The sequence below is a fragment of the Lithobates pipiens genome, unplaced genomic scaffold, assembly GCF_037356315.1.
Source record: "Lithobates pipiens isolate NorthernLeopardFrog02 unplaced genomic scaffold, aLitPip1_a1.2 Scaffold_23, whole genome shotgun sequence".
In the NCBI taxonomy this organism is placed as follows: Eukaryota; Metazoa; Chordata; class Amphibia; order Anura; family Ranidae; genus Lithobates; species Lithobates pipiens.
Window position 1 is genome coordinate 310590611 of NW_027507785.1, and position 19534 is coordinate 310610144.

General features: G+C 43.4%; 1 protein-coding gene across 1 annotated transcript in view; it reads right to left on the reverse strand.

Annotated features, from left to right (window-relative positions):
* Positions 1–5456: 5456 nt before the first annotated feature.
* The window catches only part of LOC143926605 (methylcrotonoyl-CoA carboxylase beta chain, mitochondrial-like), a 35993-nt gene continuing 21915 nt past the window's right edge, over positions 5457–19534 (reverse strand). The window contains exons 7-12 of the mRNA XM_077450501.1: positions 18780–18871; positions 18266–18422; positions 15070–15192; positions 13651–13796; positions 10985–11066; positions 5457–6206 (exon numbers count right to left, since the gene is read on the reverse strand). Coding sequence (XP_077306627.1) covers positions 6123–6206; positions 10985–11066; positions 13651–13796; positions 15070–15192; positions 18266–18422; positions 18780–18871 — 684 coding nt within the window. The 3' untranslated portion in view covers positions 5457–6122. The remainder of the gene's footprint in view (positions 6207–10984; positions 11067–13650; positions 13797–15069; positions 15193–18265; positions 18423–18779; positions 18872–19534) is intronic.

Sequence of the window (19534 nt, forward strand, 5' to 3'; positions counted from 1 at the left end):
TCGGCCCACCGGGAAACTCCCGGTAGTCCCAATGGCCAGTACATGCCTAGATGGGAATGAGGGACACTTATCAGCAAAAGTATGCAGGCATAGGGCACACCTCCTTTAAAGGAGAATTGTACAAAAAAAAAAACAAGATTGGTTAAACCCACAAGTGCTTTTTACCACTACTATTCCTTTATATTGGCTTTTGGAATTTATAAATGCAGCAATTTAGAAATCAGATGAAAGGGTTAGTGCTGGAAAACACTTTTTGAAAGATAAAAAGTGCATTTTATATACAACTATAGACCAGCAGACCAACATGAGAGACAAATGAGGAGGACAGAGGGACATTGCTCCAAATCAGGGACAGTTGGGAGCTATGGTGCAGGGCTGCGTGCAAACACACGCATTCCCACACCCGCCTAGAAAAGCACACTGCTGTTAGCAGAGGTGCTTGAGTGCCATTAACCACATGAAGACCCAGGCCCTCTTTGGCGTTTTTTGTTTACACATTTAAAGCGCAACTCCACTTTTGTTGAGGGGAAAAAAAAACATTCCCCCTGGGTGATCTCTGTACATTGCAAGGATTATAACAACCTTTGTTGCAGATTCCTACCTTTTGTTATTCTGAAGAAATCTCTCTGCGTTTCTCTGTTCCTCTGTACTGAGTGGGTCTAATAGGAGAGGTTTCATAATTATCAATCAGCTGTAGGGCACTAATGAGGAAATCTGTTGGGCCTGCATCTCTTTAGGCGTTTTCCTATTAAAAGTATCTGTCCAAAAATGAAAGTTTTGTCGCAGGGGATGCCTGAAATCCAACTTGTATCTGAGGCAGACTTCTGAGAAAATTGGTGAACCAATCACACAAGCAGGAAATTATGTTTTCTGGGGAGTGGTCAGTACACATTCTGTGTACAGAACACCTCCAGGTAGCCATATTGCATTCTCAGAAAGTTACAGAGGCTGCAGATTGAAAGGGAAAGGTCATTTTTAATAAAATTCAATTACAATATAACTGGGTCGCAATTATATGCGCTATATTATTTTTTCATTATTTGGAAAAAAAATTCTCCAGGAAAGTGGAGTTACCCTTTAAATCTGTATTTTTGCTAGAAAATGACTTATAACCACCAAACAAATTTATATATACATATATATATATATATATATATATACACACACACACACAGTGGGGGTGGAAAGTATTCAGACCCCCTTAAATTTTTCACTCTTTGTTATATTGCAGCCATTTGCTAAAATGCCAAGTTCATTTTTCTCCTCATTAATGTACACACAGCACCCCATATTGACAGAAAAACACAGAATTGTTGACATTTTTGTAGATTTATTAAAAAGGAAAAATTGAAATATCACATGGTCCTAAGTATTCAGACCCTTTGCTGTGACTCTCATATATTTAACTCAGGTGCTTTCCATTTCTTCTGATCATTCTTGAGATGGTTCTACACCTTCGAGTCCAGCTGTGTTTGATTATACTGATTGGACTTGATTAGGAAAGCCACACACCTCAAAGGAGCTGCCTGAGGCTCGGTTCACACAGGGGGCGACGCGAGGCGACACGACTTGCCGTGCCGCGACCTGACAAGTCGCCCCCGTTCTGTACTATGGAACCGTTCTAAGAGGAGCGACTCGAGTCACTCCGACTTAGAAAAAAGGTTCCTGTACTACTTTTGGGCGACCTCGGGCGACTTGCATTGACTTCTATACAGAAGTCATTTGCTAGTCGCTGCTGAGGTCGCGGCAGGTCACGGCGCGGCAAGTCGTGTCGCCTCGTGTCGCCCCCTGTGTGAACCGAGCCTGAAGAGCTCAGAGACAGAATTGTGGAAAGGCACAGACCTGGCCAAGGTTACAAAAAAAATTTCTGCTGCACTTAAAGTTCCCAAGAGCACAGCGGCCTCCATAATCCTTAAATGGAAGACGTTTGGGATGACCAGAACCCTTCCTAGAGCTGGCCATCTGGCGAAAATGAGCTATCGGGGGAGAAGAGCCTTGGTGAGAAAGGTAAAGAAGAACCCAAAGATCACTGTGGCTGAGCTCCAGAGATGCAGTCAGGAGATGGGAGAAAGTTGTAGAACATCCATCACTGCAGCCCTTCACCAGTCGGGGCATTATGGCAGAGTGGCCCGACGGAAGCCTCTCCTCAGTGCAAGATACATGAAAGCCGCATGGAGTTTGCTAAAAAAATAAAAAATAAAAAAAAACACCTGAAGGACTCCAAGATGGTGAGAAATAAGATTCTCTGGTCTGATGTAACCAAGTTAGAACTTTTTGGCCTTAATTCTAAGCGGTATGTGTGGATAAAACCAGGCACTGCTCATCACCTGTCCAATACAGTCCCAACAGTGAAGCATGGTGGTGGCAGCATCATGCTGTGGGGGAGTTTTTCAGCTGCAGGGACAGGACGACTGGTTGCAATCGAGGGAAAGATGAATGCGGCCAAGTGCAGGGATATCCTGGACTAAAACTTTCTCCAGAGTGCTCAGAACCTCAGACTGGGCCGAAGGTTTACCTTCCAAAAAGACAATGACAATAAGCACACAGCTAAAATAATGAAGGAGCGGCTTCACAACAACTCCAAGACAGTTCTTGAATGGCCCAGCCAGAGCCCTGACTTAAACCCAATTGAGCATCTCTGGAGAGACCTAAAAATGGCTGTCCACCAACGTTTACCATCCAACCTGACAGAACTGTAGAGGATCTGCAAGGAGGAATGGCAGAGGATCCCCAAATCCAGGTGTGAAAAACTTGCTGCATCTTTCCCAAAAAGACTCATGGCTGTATTAGATCAAAAGGCTGCTTCAACTAAATACTGAGCAAAGGGTCTGAATACTTGGGACCATGTGAGATTTCAGTTTTTCTTTTTTAATAAATCTGCAAAAATGTCAACAATTCTGTGTTTTTCTGTCAATTAAATGATTTTAGCAAATGGCTGCAATATAACAAGAATATGAAAATTTTAAGGGGGGTCTGAATACTTTCCGTCCCCACTGTGTGTATATATATCTATCTATATATATTTATATTTAGCAGAGGCCCTAGGGAATAAAAAAGCGATAGTTTCAATTTTTTATGTCATGGCGTATTTGCGCAGCAGTTTTTTCAAATGCAATTTTTGGGGAAAAAATAAATTTTAAGGAAAAAAAAAAACATATACCCCAATTTTTTTTTATATAATATGAAAGATTGTATTATACCGAGTAAATAGATACCCAACATGTCACGCTTTAAAATTGCACGCACTCGTGGAATGTCAACAAACTACAGTACTTAAACTCCATAGGCGAGCTTACAGCGTTAGTAGTAAACGCCCCTTGTAATAGGAATAAGCATGACAGGTCCTCTTTACAGTGAGATCCGGGGACAATAAGTCCCCACATCTCACCTCTAGGCTGGTAAGCCTGAAGTCCAAAAAACAAAAAAAAACAAAAAAAAACAAAAAAAAAAAATAGATCTCGGCTTCCCAGCCGAGGTGGCACCATTTTTTCAAATGCACACCGGTGGTAAGCAAGTGGTTCAACTCACCATAATGCAGAATCAGTGGGAGCCCTGGGCGTGTCACTTGCCAATGTCGGCTGCTACCAGATGTCGGTTGTCACTTGCCATGCCAGCCAGTGCCACCAAATGTGCATTGACGCTACACTGGTGGCAGGCTGGCAGCACTGGTCCATTTAGTGAGGGCAGGAGAGCGGTGGGGCGGAGAGTGAGAGATGATCTCATTCGACATTGAAGCAAGGGGGTGTGGCTGCAGAGTGGAGCTCCACCAATGACAGCAAGCACGTGATCTTCACTTTCCGGTGCTGTGAGGGCGGAAGAGCACTGATATGTGGCGGGCAGTGAGAGATGATGTCATCTCTCTGCACCTGGCTCCCACATTGAAGAGGCCCGGCTGTGAAGAGCGCCGATGTGGAGCGGTCAGAGAGAGATGATGTCCTCTATGCTCGTTCGTCCGCCTGCTTGCTTCTCTCCTCTCCTCTATCATGCAGCCAGCCTTCCCACTGTGGCCCGCTGATTGGGCAGGGACACTGACCCAAGAGACTCTGGGCTCCAGATTTGGGGGGCTATAGACCCAATAGCCAACCTCTAGCGATGCCTCTGCTCACATGTAAGGAAACTCATACAGCTCCACTTAAAGTGATTGTAAACCCTCACCTTGTAAAACAACCCATTCAGGTTAAAACAGAATTGAAAGGCAAAATATTTGTGCATAGATATAAGAAAAAGAAAATACATTATAAATACTTTTTGACCCCCCCCCTTTTTTTTCTTATAAGTGATCACATTCCCCCTGTTCTCAGCTGCATACGAGCTGGGGGAGGAAAAGCAACACTACACTGGTCTTCTCAGTGAATAGCTGTGAGGGTGCGGGGGGAGGTAAGGACAAGTCTGATCATTGGAGGAGAGCACATCGAGTTCTCAGCACAGCCAGAAAACTGACGTTGAGCTCTCCTGCTCAGTGTGGTCAGTTTTTAATAGGAAAGCAGAGGGACTGGCAGGAACACCAGGGGATTCACCCAAAGGAAGCAATACAAAGAGAACAGGAGACTTTTTTCATACAAGTACATGGTACGGCAGGCACAAATCAGCAGTGTTAATTTTGACATCAAATGTCAATTTCGTTTTTAGTCATAGTCTTTTGACTAAAATGCCATTTTAGTCTTAGTCAACTAGTTCAGTACATTTTAGCCGACTAAAATAGAATGGGTTTAGTTAAGCGGTGTTCCAGAATGGCGGAAAAAAAAAAAAAAAAAACTTAATATCTACAAACACTGCAGCTGCTGACTTTTAATATAAGGACACTTACCTGTGCAGGGAGTCCTGCAATGTTGGCACCCCAGCCGATCTTCAGATTGGCTTTCGGGTGCTGCCGCCACCATCTCCACTAAGGGAAACCTTCAGTGAAGCCTTTCGCTTCATAGACAGTTCCTTGCTGCGCATGCATGAAAAACGCTGCACCTTCTAATGGGCGGTGGAGGAAGGAAGTCCCTGTTCCCCCCTCCCCCTTGAAAGGTGCCAAATGTGGCACCGGAGGGGGGGGGGGGGGAGCAAATAGGCAGAAGTTCCATTGTTGCATTATTTAAATTGGACCTTCAGTCATCTTTCCATCTATTAAATCTTCTGCCCTTGTTGTTTTAACTTTGGATAGTATATCTTTTTTTCTGCCAGTAAATACCTTATACAGCCCACTTCCTGTTTGTCTGGTAAAAAGCCTAGGCTTTTGACATCGTGCACAGCTCTCTATCTCACTCTTGTGAGAGTTTGCCAAGAAGTGAGGGGTGATGAGGCATAAGAGGGGCAATGAGAGCTGCAGGGGTGTAAATCCAGGAAGTGAACAGGCAGCAGCTTCAGCTGCCCACAGTTAAAATGGCTACAGCCAGACTCAGTGGAGGGAGATTTCTGCAGCATATTTGTCAAGTACAGAATCACCGTATATAAAATAATATGCAAAGTGATTGGAGGGAAGCTTCAGAATGGCAAATATGTTTTTATTACAAGTTATGTTAGCCAGACTGCAGTTCCTCTTGAAGCACTTCTCTAGAATTTCCAAACTCGTATACTCCTGGAGTAAAAATCGAATATGTTGCTATTTATGGTAATAAGGTTTGAACACGCACTACAGACACAGATTTAGCTGTTGTAATATATAACCAGTGTTCATTTTGACGTCAAATTTCAATTTAGTTTTAGTTGTATTTTAGTCATCTGAATTGTTTTAGTTTTAGTCGTATTTTAGCCGACTAAAATAGTGTTAATTTTGCCAACGTTTTCATCGACAAAATTAACACTACATATCAGGAATATGTTGGATTTGAATATTCTTTAATCTGAATGGCCAAACTGCAAAACCCATTTTCACCAGCAGGGGCACATCAGGGATAGTGAGAGGTGACAGCTCTGGTCTCAGACACACCACAGAACAGAAATCCTTCTTAAATCTGAATGAAAACATTAACAAGAGACAATTTTTTTTTATATTGCAGCTGTATTTTTTTTTTATGGTATCTATAAAATTAATACAATTTAAATAAAGCTTGCCTGTTAGTTTAGAAAATACTTTTTTTGTATATATAGAATATGTACACAATTTAAAAAGATCCCTGATTTACAACAGACGTGTGTCACATTCTCAGCACCGGAGACGAGTGGAAGGTGGCCCTTTCATACTTCCTTTGATTAATAATTTGAAGGCACTTGCTGAGAACCTGGCAAATAAAAAAAGAATTAAAATTAAAAAACAATTTCATAAAGGAATACAAATGCAGTGTACTCATATGCGGCGGCCTCCGCTGTGTAGTGTGACGGGTTCTATTTAATTCATCCTCCTTACAAGGTCCTGGTATCTGTACAAGGGCACGGAAGATCTTTCAATATTTGCTGTAGTCTTCCTACAGGGAGGATATTTTGCACAAATCCTCACTCAGATTTTTGTGTTGCGGAGTTATTCTGGATCTATTGTATTGGATTAGTTTAAACTTGCTGGACTTTAATTGGCCTTCTATTACTATCATTCCAACATTTCTGGTCAAACCAGAGTGTAACTGCAATCAGACTAACCGGACACTTTGGTGCATTTGCTGCCTGGCTACAGATAGCCAGTTTATGAGATGATGAATTTAGCTGTCCCTGAGTTCAACCCGATGCTGCCCACCATCAACTGGCAGTAAGGAGAAGTGACCACAGCTTAGAAAATCCATCCCAATCAAGTGGCGGCTTGTGGTATTTATTTATTTATTTGGGGGGGGAGCAGCACCCCCCTCCAATTAGTCCGGTCACTCGCTGCAACCCGCCAGCCACGCCCTCCCCCCCACGCGGTTGGTCGGTGCCGCACTTATCCCATCTAGGTCATGGACAGCAGCTTCCCCTGCGTCTCTTCCTCCCCTGCATCAGTGAAGGATCAGTGTGGCAATAGCATTTATTCATTCTCTATTGTCACCCAACTAGGTGGGCCCGGAGCACAGTGCTCTGCACCCCTAGTCCACCCTTTTTTTGAAGCCTATTAGAGCCTCTGGCTCTAATCACATGCTTCAAAAAAAAAATTTAAAATCCCATTGGAATCCATGCGTCTGGCTCCCCGCATGTAGATTAGCGCCCTGCATTACGGGCTGCCACTGTTCCAATCACTACTGTTCATTTCTTAAAAGGTAGCTGAACTTACAGGTTTATTTTAATGTAGAGAGGGGAGAAGATGGGCAATAGAAAAAAGGAATGGGGGGGGGGGGGGGAGTAGAAAATATGGGTTAGGTGCGATGAGAGGCTGGGAAATGAGAGATGGGGGGGGGGGGGTACACAATGCGAAGGGGAGGAAAGAGAACTAGACAATGGAGGAAAAGGGGTAAAGGAATAAAAAATAATAATATGGGCGATTAAGGAGGAGTGGGTGGGCAATAAAGGGAGGAAAGGCTGGGCAATGAGGGGTAAGGGAGAAAAGGGGGTAGGCACGGGGAAGGGTAGGAAGGGGAATGGGGCAATAAGGGAGTGGCAGGTGGATGATGAGTAGGAGAGGATGGTCAATGTGATAGGGATAAAGAGGGTGGGTGATGGGAAAGGCTGGGCAATATGGAAGGAAGGCAAGGCAACGCAGAGTGGAGTATTGACTCGGGGAAAGGATTGGCAATGGGGGAAGGGAGGCAAGAAGATGGAGGGGATGCTGAGCAATGAGAGTGGAGGAAGCCGAGTAAAGGATTGGTGATAGTAGGATGGGGGAGAGGATAAATGATGGGAAGATGTGCCATAGAGTAGGTGGAGGGAGGTGCAGGGGATAGGTAATGGGAGAGGGGAGGAGAGGGTAAGTAATAGGAGAGAGGACGATAGGGAAGAAGAGCATGGGTGATGGGAAAAGGTAGGGAAGATTGGCAAAAGGAGTAGGGCAGTTACTGGCACTTGCGTAACATTAGATAACAATAGTGTTTTGGAAGGTTCTTCTAACCTGTTTGATTGGGGGGGGTTCCTTGTGAAGTACCCTGGACCAGTCATGCAGCATGCCCTGAGGTTGGTTGGATCCTACCAACAGGAGCAGTTCCTCTCTGGCTATTGTTGGTAGCTTAGTATGGTGTATGGCAATATTTAAAGATCCATAGGTTTGACTTAATGTGTCTTTTTTCAACCTCGCCTACTATGTAATTATGTAACCACTAATCACGCTGATGCTTGGAGATTGGCCACTAATGCACTCAGTGCTTCCACATGGGGTAGTAAGCAAGTTGTGACTTGACCTGCATAGGAAATGCAGCTTAGAAAAATAAATCAGCTAAACCAGACACCAAGGTAATGAAATCTCTATTAATTCTTCGTTAGATACACTGCATCCAGAAAGTATTCACAGCACTTCACTGTTTCCACATTTTGTTATGTTACAGCCTTATTCCAAAATGGATTAAAGTCATTATTTTCCTCAAAATTTTACAAACAATACCCCGTAATGACAACGTGAAAGACATTTGTTTGAAATCTTTGCAAATTTTATTTAAAAAAAATCCTATGTACTTAAATATTCACAGCCTTTGCTCAATATTTAGTGGAAGCAACTTTGGCACCAATTACAGCCTCAAGTCTTTTTGAGTATGATGCTACAAACTTGGCATGCCTTTTTTGGGCAGTTTCTCCCATTTTTCTTTGCAGGACCTCTCAAGCTCCATCAGATTGGATGGGGAGTGTCGGTGCACAGCCATTTTCAGATCTCTCCGGAGATGTTCAATCGGGTTCAAGTCTGGGCTCTGGCTGGGCCACTCAAGGACATTCACAGAGTTGTCCCGTAGCCACTCCTTTGTTATCTTGGCTGTGTGTTTAGGGTCATTGCCCTGTTGGAAGATAAACCATTGCCCCAGTCTTTGGTCCAGAGCGCTCTGGAGCAGGTTTCCATCAAGGATGTCTCTGTACATTGCTGCAGTCACCTTTCCCTCGATCCTGACTAGTCTCCCAATTCCTGCCACAGAAAAGCATCCCACAGCATGATACTGTCACCACCATGCTTCAACTGTAGGCATAGTATTGGCCAGGTGATGAGCGGTGCCTGGTGCCAGAGAATTTTGTTTCTCATGGTCTGAGAGACCTTCAGGTGCCTTTTGGCAAACTCCAGGTGGGCGGTCATGTGCCTTTTACTGAGGAGTGGCTTCCATCTGGCCACTCTACCATGCAGGCCTGATTGGTGGAGTGCTGCAAAGATGGTTGTTCTGGAAGGTTCTCCTATCTCCACAGAGAAAGGCTGGAGCACTGTCAGAGTGACCAACTGGTTCTTGGTCACCGCCCTGACTAAGGCCCTTCTCCCCCGATTGCTCAGTTTGGCCAGGCGGCCCGCTCTAGGAGTCCTGGTGGTTCCAAACGTCTTCCATTTACGGATGATGGAGGCCACTGTGCTCGTTGGGACCTTCAGTGCTGCAGAAATTTTTCTGTACCCTTCCCCAGATCTGTGCCTCAATACAATCCTGTCTCAGAGGTCTACAGACGATTCCTCAGACTTCATGGCTTGGTTTGTGCTCTGACATGCACTCTTAGCTGGGGGACCTTATATAGACAGGTGTGTGCCTTTCCAAATCATGTCCAATCAACTGAATTTAGCACAAGTGGACTCCAATCAAGTTGTAGAAATAACTCAAGGATGATCAGTGGAAACAGGACACACCTGAGCTCAGTTTTGAGTGTCCTGACAAAGGCTGTGAATACTTATGTACATGGGATTTTTTATTTTTTTTATTTTTAAGAACTTTGCAAAGATTTCACACAAACTTCTTTCACGTTGTCATTATGGGGTATTGTTTTTATAATTTTGAGGAAAATAATGAATTTAATTCATTTTGGAATAAGGCTGTAACAAACAAAAATGTGGAAAAAGTGAAGCGCTGCAAATACTTTCCGGATGCACTGCATCTGTGAGTCTGGAGCAGAGTCTAGCTGCTTGTGGAGCAAGATGCTCTTCCGTATCCTGCCAGACCAACTATGAGGTCCCCTAAAAGGGATTCTAAGGTTGTGGGCAAGTGGATGCGAAGACCAAGATGGCGACTCCAGACATGACGCTGACTCACCATCTCCAATGAAACAAGCTGACACTGTACCCAACTCAACTCAACTCAACCTCTGATTGTTGGTATAGACAAGATTCTTTGGATCAATATAGAATTGTCAAGCTAGCTTTACTATGAAAATAGATGGTGTCAAATTAAGTGTCTCCCTGCTATGACAAGACCTACAGAATCTCTGTAGTGGTGTAATGGAGGTTGAGTCCTGAGGCAGCGACCTAGAGGAATCCCTCTGGCTTGAAGTGGCCTGCACCCACCATGTTCTGCAGCAAATGATTCTACTGTTAAAGAAAACAGATGACCAGGAGAATCGGTTACAATGCTCCAACGTTTGCATTATGGGCCTCCCAGAAAAAAGTCAGGGGTGCTAACCCCAAACTTTTTGCTATCCCAACTCTTTGGAAGAAAATCTTTATTCTCTGCACTCGCTGTAAAGAGAGCCCACAGATATCTGTGAATTTGAGCACCACTGGATCTCAGGCTTACAGTAAAGGCATTGACTAAAGCCCATCCTTCCTGTCCACCCTGTAGCTGAGCTCTGCCCCCATTATTGAACGATCCAATATGGAAGCCTCACAATAAAAGGCTCTCACATTGAATTGTTAATTTATCGGCTGAAACCAATATTCTAGAATGTGTGTGATGTATCTCCTGGTCTAGTAGGATTCAAAGACTTCTATATAATACAGGCCTGGGATCTGGAGGCTCCCCCACCATCAAAAGAAATGTAGTTAAACTTTTAGCTTTTGGTCATTTTTTTGATCATGTGACAAGCTCACTTTAAACTCAATGGACCTGTACCCGTCACTAAACACTGGATCAACTTGGCAGCTACAGGAAGGAAAGCTATGGCTATTTCATGGGACTTTTTCGATAATTGTTCAGACCTGCCCAGTGGTTAAAGTCTAAGCAAGAAAAAGGCTTCTCAAACAGTAATTTTTTCTTTCTCTCCAGGAATCTAAACTTACTTGTCGGGTGTCTTCAGGAAGGATAACTCCATCATCCCATAGTCTGGCCGAAGAGTAAAATGCTGAACTTTCTTCCTTTAGTCTAAAAAAAAAAAAAAAAAAACTAAGAAAAGCATTGCATGACAAGCATATTATCTTCTTTGTAAATTCTGGGTTAATAAATTGCTAGACAATTACCCTAAAATGTTGTCTTCAGTTATCAGGCAATAACTGAATTAAAGATGACGTTTAATCTGTTTATATAATGCCTTCCCTGGTTCCTCCTCTCCTCCCTTAATAACCTACTAATTAAAATAATACAGTTTTGCACAATATATCTTATTTATGTTAGACCCTCACTGGGCCACCACTTCTTGCAAAGCAGGCAGGTCATGGCTGGTGGCAAGGACCGGCAGGGTGCTGTACATAGCTTCCTGAAAACATCACAGCATTTTGGGTGGCAGTGGCGGAACAACCATTTGCGACCAGGCCCTGGCATTCCGCCACCATAGGGGGCCCCCAAGAAGTCAGCAGTGTGAACTAAGACCAGCTTAGTTCACATTGCTGTAACCTCATAATAATGTGACTTGCTTGCGATTTCCTTGCAACTTTTGTGATTTAACACTGCAGTCTATGGCACTCCCACCAAAGTCACAGAAAAAAAAAAGGAACTTTTTTTTTGACGCTGTGACTTGAGTCGGCATCCCTTAAAATGAAAGTATTTTGACTTGTCATGTGACTTTATGTGTTGCAGCAGTGAGAACTGGGGCTTATGAGGGCCTTGCAATGAGAGTAAAGGACCCCGGGAGCAGTGGGAAGGGCTCAGGAGGGGGGGGGGGGGGAAGGGTCCTAGGACCCAAGGAAAGGACCTCAGGACTGATGGAAAGGGGCCCAATGGTCAGGGGGACCCTTCGTGGTTTCTTGCATCAGGGCCCTGAAGGTTCTAGTTATGCCTCTGTTGGGAGGAGTGATGCAAAAATCAAAATGCCTTAATGGGTAGATGTCAGTCTGAAGGAAACCACTCTAGATAATGCCCACATGTGATGCTGAGCCGCTGTGCTTGAAGGAACTGAAATCCAAATTATGAAGTGGGCCAGGTACAGTAAGATTGAGGACAAAGTGTGAATTTGCACAGGATCCCTGTGCATCTTTTGGTCCGTTTCAGGTCTGAATTTAGCCAAAAATTCAGGCTGAAATCGGACCTGAAACGGTGAACCAGGATGCACTGGACCCCTGCTGGGAGCCGCATGTGGCGATGGTGTGAACCCAGCCTTAAAGTGGAAAACCATACAAACTACTTTCACTTAATAGATCATTAAATCACATCTTCAAAGAATATTAGAATAGCGTTTTCATTTTGTTTTGGGGGTTTTTCTGTGTTTTTTTTTGGTGTTAACGACATCCTCTTTTGTGGTGTCTGACAATGGTACAAATATGTGCTCGGTGGGGTAGGTGTTTGGCTCTTGCCATACCCAAGTTTCTTTGCATTCTTAAATCAGGAATATCCCTTCTATTGCTCTCAGACTCCTCCAAATTCCTTTATTTTGCTGTGGTTATTGGACTTCCTGTTAGAGTTTGTTCTTTCTCCATGGTCCCACTGTACGTCCGAATGTAGCCACCCTCCCTTGCTCGCTCCCCAGATGGTCTATGGCATGTGTAGTGTGCACAAAGCAGTGTACATTGCTCATTCCAAACAAATGGATGTAAGAGGGAAAAGGGGGGTTTCGATAGTTCATGGAGAACACAGTTAGAAACACTTTCATGAAAAAGAGATTACAGGGCCATTAAGGTATGGTGAATTAGGATATGATTCAGTGTCACTTTAAGTCCTGATGAAGGGGGGGGGGGGTGTATAAACCCCAGAAACAAGTTGGCTGTTCTTACCTTGGATATTGATAATGGAATAAACGGATATTGGTGACACTCCTGTGTCCTCCAAATTCCTAGTTTCTACACATAGTGTCTTCCAAAGGCCCTAACACAGGGGTGTCCAACCTGCAGCCCAAAAGGGCCCAACCCAAAATTGTAAACTTGCAGCTATAAATGCGGCCAGTTCACAATTGGAGAGATGCCGAGGATTCACTGATTGGCACAGCAACTGCAGCCGGCACAGATAAGCAGGGCCCAGGGACATCTGGAAGGATGAAATCTAGGGGGGTGCTAGGGTGGGCTATCCCCCCCTCTCTGTATTTCAGATGTGCTCAACCCAAAGCCCCCTGCCCTCGACCCCACTCTACCCCTGGCACTGTGCCTGGCCTTCTCCCACCCCTGCACTGCACATACACAGCACATAGTTGAAACCTGATCATCTGCCCAACTTTTTCTGCTCATCAGCTATCTTTAGGCCCTATTCACATGCCAAGATTTTGAATCGTGGGCAGAATCACTGCAATTCTGCCTGCCATTCCAAATCGGACTACAGACGTTGCAATTCTGGCTGCAATTCAAAATTGCAAAGTGTGACTGAGTCCCAGTGTTTTTTTATGTGTGGGCAAGACAATTCCTCTGCTTCCAATGTGGCCCAGGAGAGTCAAAAGGTCGGACATCCCTGCCCTAAGGGTTAAAATAGATGCCACGCTCATACGGTATAAATCTCTTGTATGACTGAATGGCAGATCCCGTGCCTGCCACCTACACAATGTTGTAACTCTTGGATCCCAAGTCAAACTTTGTCAGATGTTACATACCTGGTCAGCAAATCAGTGAATTCTTCTCCATCTTCTGACCTATCCCACTCCTCCAGTCTGCTAGGTGGAGCACAGTCTGCATCTATAAGACCAATTCTTGCATTCGGCCAAAGGAAGAAAAAGTTTGGCTCAAATGATCTCCCGCACTGCAGATAAAGAACAACAACAAAAAAAAAAAAAACTATATAAAAACGGGAATTCCATCCTACGGAATAAAGATTTCAGGCAACACAGAATTGGTCAAACAGAGTAAGGTTTATTATTTTGGTGCATCTCTAGCCAAAACCAAAAAAAAAAAACACTGATTGTGTTTTCCCGGCAGGGACTGCTCCCCTTGCCAGGAGAACACAATAGCTCCGCATGAGGCATCCTCGCATTAACACGGACTGTGTTGATGGGGGAATCAAGCGATTTTTCTTTTCTACAACCTGTGGTCACTATAAAATGAAAAAGTGAACTAACTCACTACACCCGCCCTACACCCCCAGTCCCTGCTGCACTTATCTCCTTCCTTGATTATCTTTTGCTGCCCATGTCAGCCGGTGTAGCAGCCTGGGCATCTGAAACATGCAGTGCATAACCCAGAGGCTGTGTAGCATCGTAATGCTCTCACTGGTGAGTGGGCATTGGTCATGTGACCAGGTGGACCAATGAGAATCTCTTTAAACCATCCCGATATCCCTGAAGAAATTAAAAACACGACTTTCACATTCCCAGACTGCCAACATCTGTTAGCATGGCCAGTGAAAGCTAATCATCCAAGAAGGCAAGTACAACAGGGACCCGGGTTATGAGGGTGTTAGTTCACTTTGTCTTGTCTTGTGAAAAGGTGAACTAACCCTTTAAGCAGCCATAATTGCAGCACTATGATCCTCTGATTCCTACCAAGGACACATCTGCATGGAGTTTGTCCATGTCTGTGCGAATTTTGGATGACTATAAAGGCAGCGTTCACACTGACATTAAAAGCAGACATTTGAGGAGGCATTAAAAACGCCCCTCAAATGCCTATGCAAATGATACAGCATGACAGCACATAGCATTGTTCACATTATAAAACCATGAAGCATTAGCATCACTTCAAAATTGAAGTCTCATGTCCAGTCAGGAGGCATTTGAAGCCCTACAAAGCTTCCCATTCAAGTCTATGGCAACGCTCAGCAAATGCTCTCTGGCAAAGCTCATTGACGCTAGTCTAATGTCATACAAGCGCTATAGGAGCCTTTGTTAAGCATTCGAAATTTAGTCAAGTGTGAACAAGCCCAAACTCTTCTTGAGGTTTTTTTTGCAATAGTTTTTATACACCATCTTCTGCACAGAAGATGTGGCCTTTTAGTTTTTTTTTTAGTGCGCTGCCCCCTAGAGGAGGGGATAATTTCTCACCATTTAGTGCATTTGGGAAATCATGAGGCTACATACCATGGCAAAGCTCTCTCCTCCGTGGCATCCACCAACCACAAGTGTGATCTTTGGCACTGAGGCGCAAGCTATAGAAGCCATCATAGAGGCTTGAGCCTTCAGCCTGTTCATCAAAACTTCTGCCTGGACAACAAAACAACAGTTATAGTATTGTTCTACAACAGCCTTTCTCAAACTTTTCAACACAGAGGAACCCCTAAAATATCTTTTAGGTATTGGGGAACCGCTGCTAAAAGTGACATATCTACAACTCATGATACCTTAGTGTGATGGTTAGTGGGAAGATTGCTCCTTACACTTGCGGTCATTGGGAAGAATTACAGACATCTAAAAAGATCAATGGTGTTAGTTGGAACTGAGTGGCATAAATTACTCAAGGAACACCTAGGAACCTCTGTAGGAACCCTAAAGTTCCATGGAACCCTGGTTGAGAAACCCTGTTCTAGAAAAAAACATGATATAAAAACACACAAGAGCTTATTGAACCTCCCATTCCAAAACTACAGGCATTAGAAGGGAGTTTCCACCGCTTTGTGGCTATATCGGCTATCACTCTCTGGAGAAGGATTTTGAAGTGTGTCTGTGGCCTATGTACCTATTAAACCATAAAAGTATTTGTGAGGTCAGTTATTGGATGAGAATACTTGGCTCGCAATCAGAGTTCCAATTATCCCAAAGTTGTTCAGTAGGGTTGAGGTCCGGGTTCTGTGCAGGACACTTCAGTTCCTCCACACCAAACCAAGTCTTTATGGAGCTGATTTGTAAACTAGGCACAGTCATGGCCAGAACAGAAAAAGACTTTCTCCAAACTGTTAGCACAAGGTTGGATTCTCTAAAATGTCTTTGTATGGTGTCTTGCACTTGGCATTCCAAAGGCATTCGGTATGGTTGAGGTCAGGACACTCAAGTTCCTCCATACCAAAGTTGTCAAGCCATGTCTTTATGGAGCTGGCTTTCTACAGAGGGGCACACTCATACTGGAATAGAAAAGGGCCTTCCCCAAACTGTAGAAGGTTGGAAGAACACAATCGTCAAAAATATCTTTGTATGCTGTACCCTTCACTGGAAACACCTGAACACAATTATTTGGTGGGCAGTCAACATACATTTGACCATATTAGGTATGTGTGAAGGTTAGGCATCCACATACAATATATTAGAGCATGGCAGTTGCAGTATGAGGATAAACATTTTATATATACAGTGGTGTGAAAAAGTGTTTGCCCCCTTCCTCATTTCCTGTTCCTTTGCATGTTTGTCACACTTAAGTGTTTCGGAACATCAAACCAATTTAAACAATAGTCAAGGACAACACAAGTAAACACAAAATGCAATTTGTAAATGAAGGTGTTTATTATTAAAGGTGAAAAAAAATCCAAACCATCATGGCCCTGTGTGAAAAAGTGATTGCCCCCCTTGTTAAAACATACTATAACTGTGGTTGTCCACACCTGAGTTCAATTTCTCTAGCCACACCCAGGCCTGATTATTGCCACACTTGTTCACAATCAAGGCATCACTTAAATAGGAGCTGCTTGACACAGTAAGGTCCACCAGAAGATCCTTAAAAGCTACACATCATGCCGAGACCCAAAGAAATTCAGGAACAATTGAGAAAGAAAGTAATTGAGATCTATCAGTCTGGAAAGGGTTATAAAGCCATTTCCAAAGCTTTGGGAATCCAGCGAACCACAGTGAGAGCCATTATCCACAAATGGCGAAGACATGGAACAGTGGTGAACCTTCCCAGGAGTGGCCGGCCGCCCAAAATTACCCCAAGAGCGCAGCGACAACTCATCCAAGAGGTCACAAAAGACCCCACAACAACGTCCAAGGAACTGCAGGCCTCACTTGCCTCAGTTAAGGTCAGCGTTCATGCCTCCACCATCAGGAAAAGACTGGGCAAAAATGGCCTGCATGGCAGAGTTCCAAGGAGAAAACCACTGCTGAGCAAAAAGAACATCAAAGCTCGTCTCAATTTCTCCACAACACATCTTGATGATCACCAAGACTTTTGGGACAACATTCTGTGGACCGATGAGACAAAAGTGGAACTCTTTGGAAGGTGTGTGTCCAAGTATATCTGGCATAGAAGGAACACTGCATTTCATAAAAAGAACATTATACCAACAGTAAAATATGGTGGTGGTAGTGTGATGGTCTGGGGCTGTTTTGCTGCTTCAGGACCTGGAAGACTTGCCGTGATAAAAGGAACTATGAATTCTGCTGTCTACCAAGAGATCCTGAAGGAGAATGTCCGACCATCTGTTCGTGTACTCAAGCTGAAACGAACTTGGGTTCTGCAGCAGGACAATGATCCTAAACACACCAGCAAGTCCACCACCGAATGGCTGAAGAAAAACAAAATGAAGACTTTGGAGTGGCCTAGCCAAAGTCCTGATCTGAATCCTATTGAGATGTTGTGGTATGACCTTAAAAAGGCCGTTCATGCTCGAAAACCCTCTAATGTAACTGAATTAGGACAATTCTGCAAAGATGAGTGGGCCAAAATTCCTCCAGGACGCTGTAAAAGCCTCATTGCACGTTATCGCAAACTCTTGGTTGCAGTTGTTGCTGCTAAGGGTGGCCCAACCAGTTATTAGGTTTAGGGGGCAATCACTTTTTCACACAGGGCCATGATGGTTTGGATTTTTTTTCACCTTTCATAATAAACACCTTCATTTACAAATTGCATTTTGTGTTTACTTGTGTTGTCCTTGACTATTGTTTAAATTGGTTTGATGTTCCGAAACACTTAAGTGTGACAAACATGCAAAGGAACAGGAAATGAGGAAGGGGGCAAACACTTTTTCACACCACTGTATATATATATATATATATATATATATATATATATATATATAATGTATCATATATATCAATCAATCACACTTTCATAATGAAAGGGCGATGCAACCCATTACCACAGCCAAGATGCTGAGCAGCCATCCAGAGTGCCTGCACAGTGAGTTTGCGACATCACCCCACCAAATCTGCATCTACACAGGGCTGAGGATAGTCTCTATACCTCCATGTGACAGCCCTGGTGCTTGGTGATTGTACCAGTGCTATCACATGAGGGCTGGGAGAGGAAAGGGAGCAAGTCATATGTTCCTCTATGCCTGAAAGTACCGAGTGCTGTGAGACGGGGGGCATTAAATCTGATGCCCCCACCCCTGCACTGCAAAATGCATACCTTTGACAGACTAGGTGGAAGGGGTTCCTGAGAAGTTGTATTTTGAAGAAAAAGCAGAGGGATGTTGCGCTGGTTACAGATCTGTACAAAATGGCTTCCTTTCAGTGCGGCATCATGGGTAAGTGCACCATTGCTTGCTACAATTCCAACCAAATATCTGGAAAAAAAAATAAAAAAAATCAACCCTGACACCATGACACACTGGGTGAAACACCAAGCTCAAGAAAAACTGGTATGTCCTTTCTGGTACAAGAATTTTTTATTGTAGTAATAAAAAAATAAAAACAACAACATTTTTGCAAATAGTCACCCGCGGGGGGTATAGTGCAGTAAGGAAAACAATAAAGTACTGGCATGACCTTTCAAACATAATGAAGTGCTGTATGTTTCTGAACTACAGCTACTGAAATTATCTGCAAACGCTTGCACTATAAAAAAAAACAAACAAAAAAAAACAGACAGACACACACACATTTAACATGGTCTAAAATAAATAAAAAATGTGTATACATACCCTTCAACTGCAGCAAATCCGGTCACCAGTGTTGTTCCATAATCGGCTTTGAACTCTAGAAATTTACTGCCGTCTACAAGGCGACTCAGAATCTGCAAAGAGTTCTACTCAGTGAAACCACTATACATTATATACACACACACACATATATATATATATATATATATATATATATATATATATATATATATATATATATATATATATATATACACATACACACACACACACATATATATATATATATATATATACATATACATACATATATACATATATAACACACACACACAAAACAATGCATACACATAGGTGCTCTAGTGGTAGCCTCTGACCCTCTGCTGCACCCATTTTCTCAAAGTTAGCATAAGCATAGCCATACTCCATGCCCCACATTCATGTGCCAATACCCAACAGCCTGCAATTGATAGCTAACAGAGGAACTTTTCAATTTTTCAAGGACACAATGGAAACATCTAAAACCAGCATTGTGCCCTACAGGCATATGCTAATATTGGTTGTTGTGTGCCCATGTAAGTAACCATGTTTGCTTTAATGTGAGGTGCAGCTTCAGTCAGGTTTCAAAAAATGAAATTAGCAGCTACAAATACTGTAGAATCTGACTTTTCTTTTGCAATATTATTTTTTTTTTTTTTTGAATAAAGGCAAACTCACAAACAGTGAACAGTCGCCAAGGCCAGTAGCTAAGAGTGGTTTAAGAATGACAACAAACTAACAGGCCTCTTACATGGTAT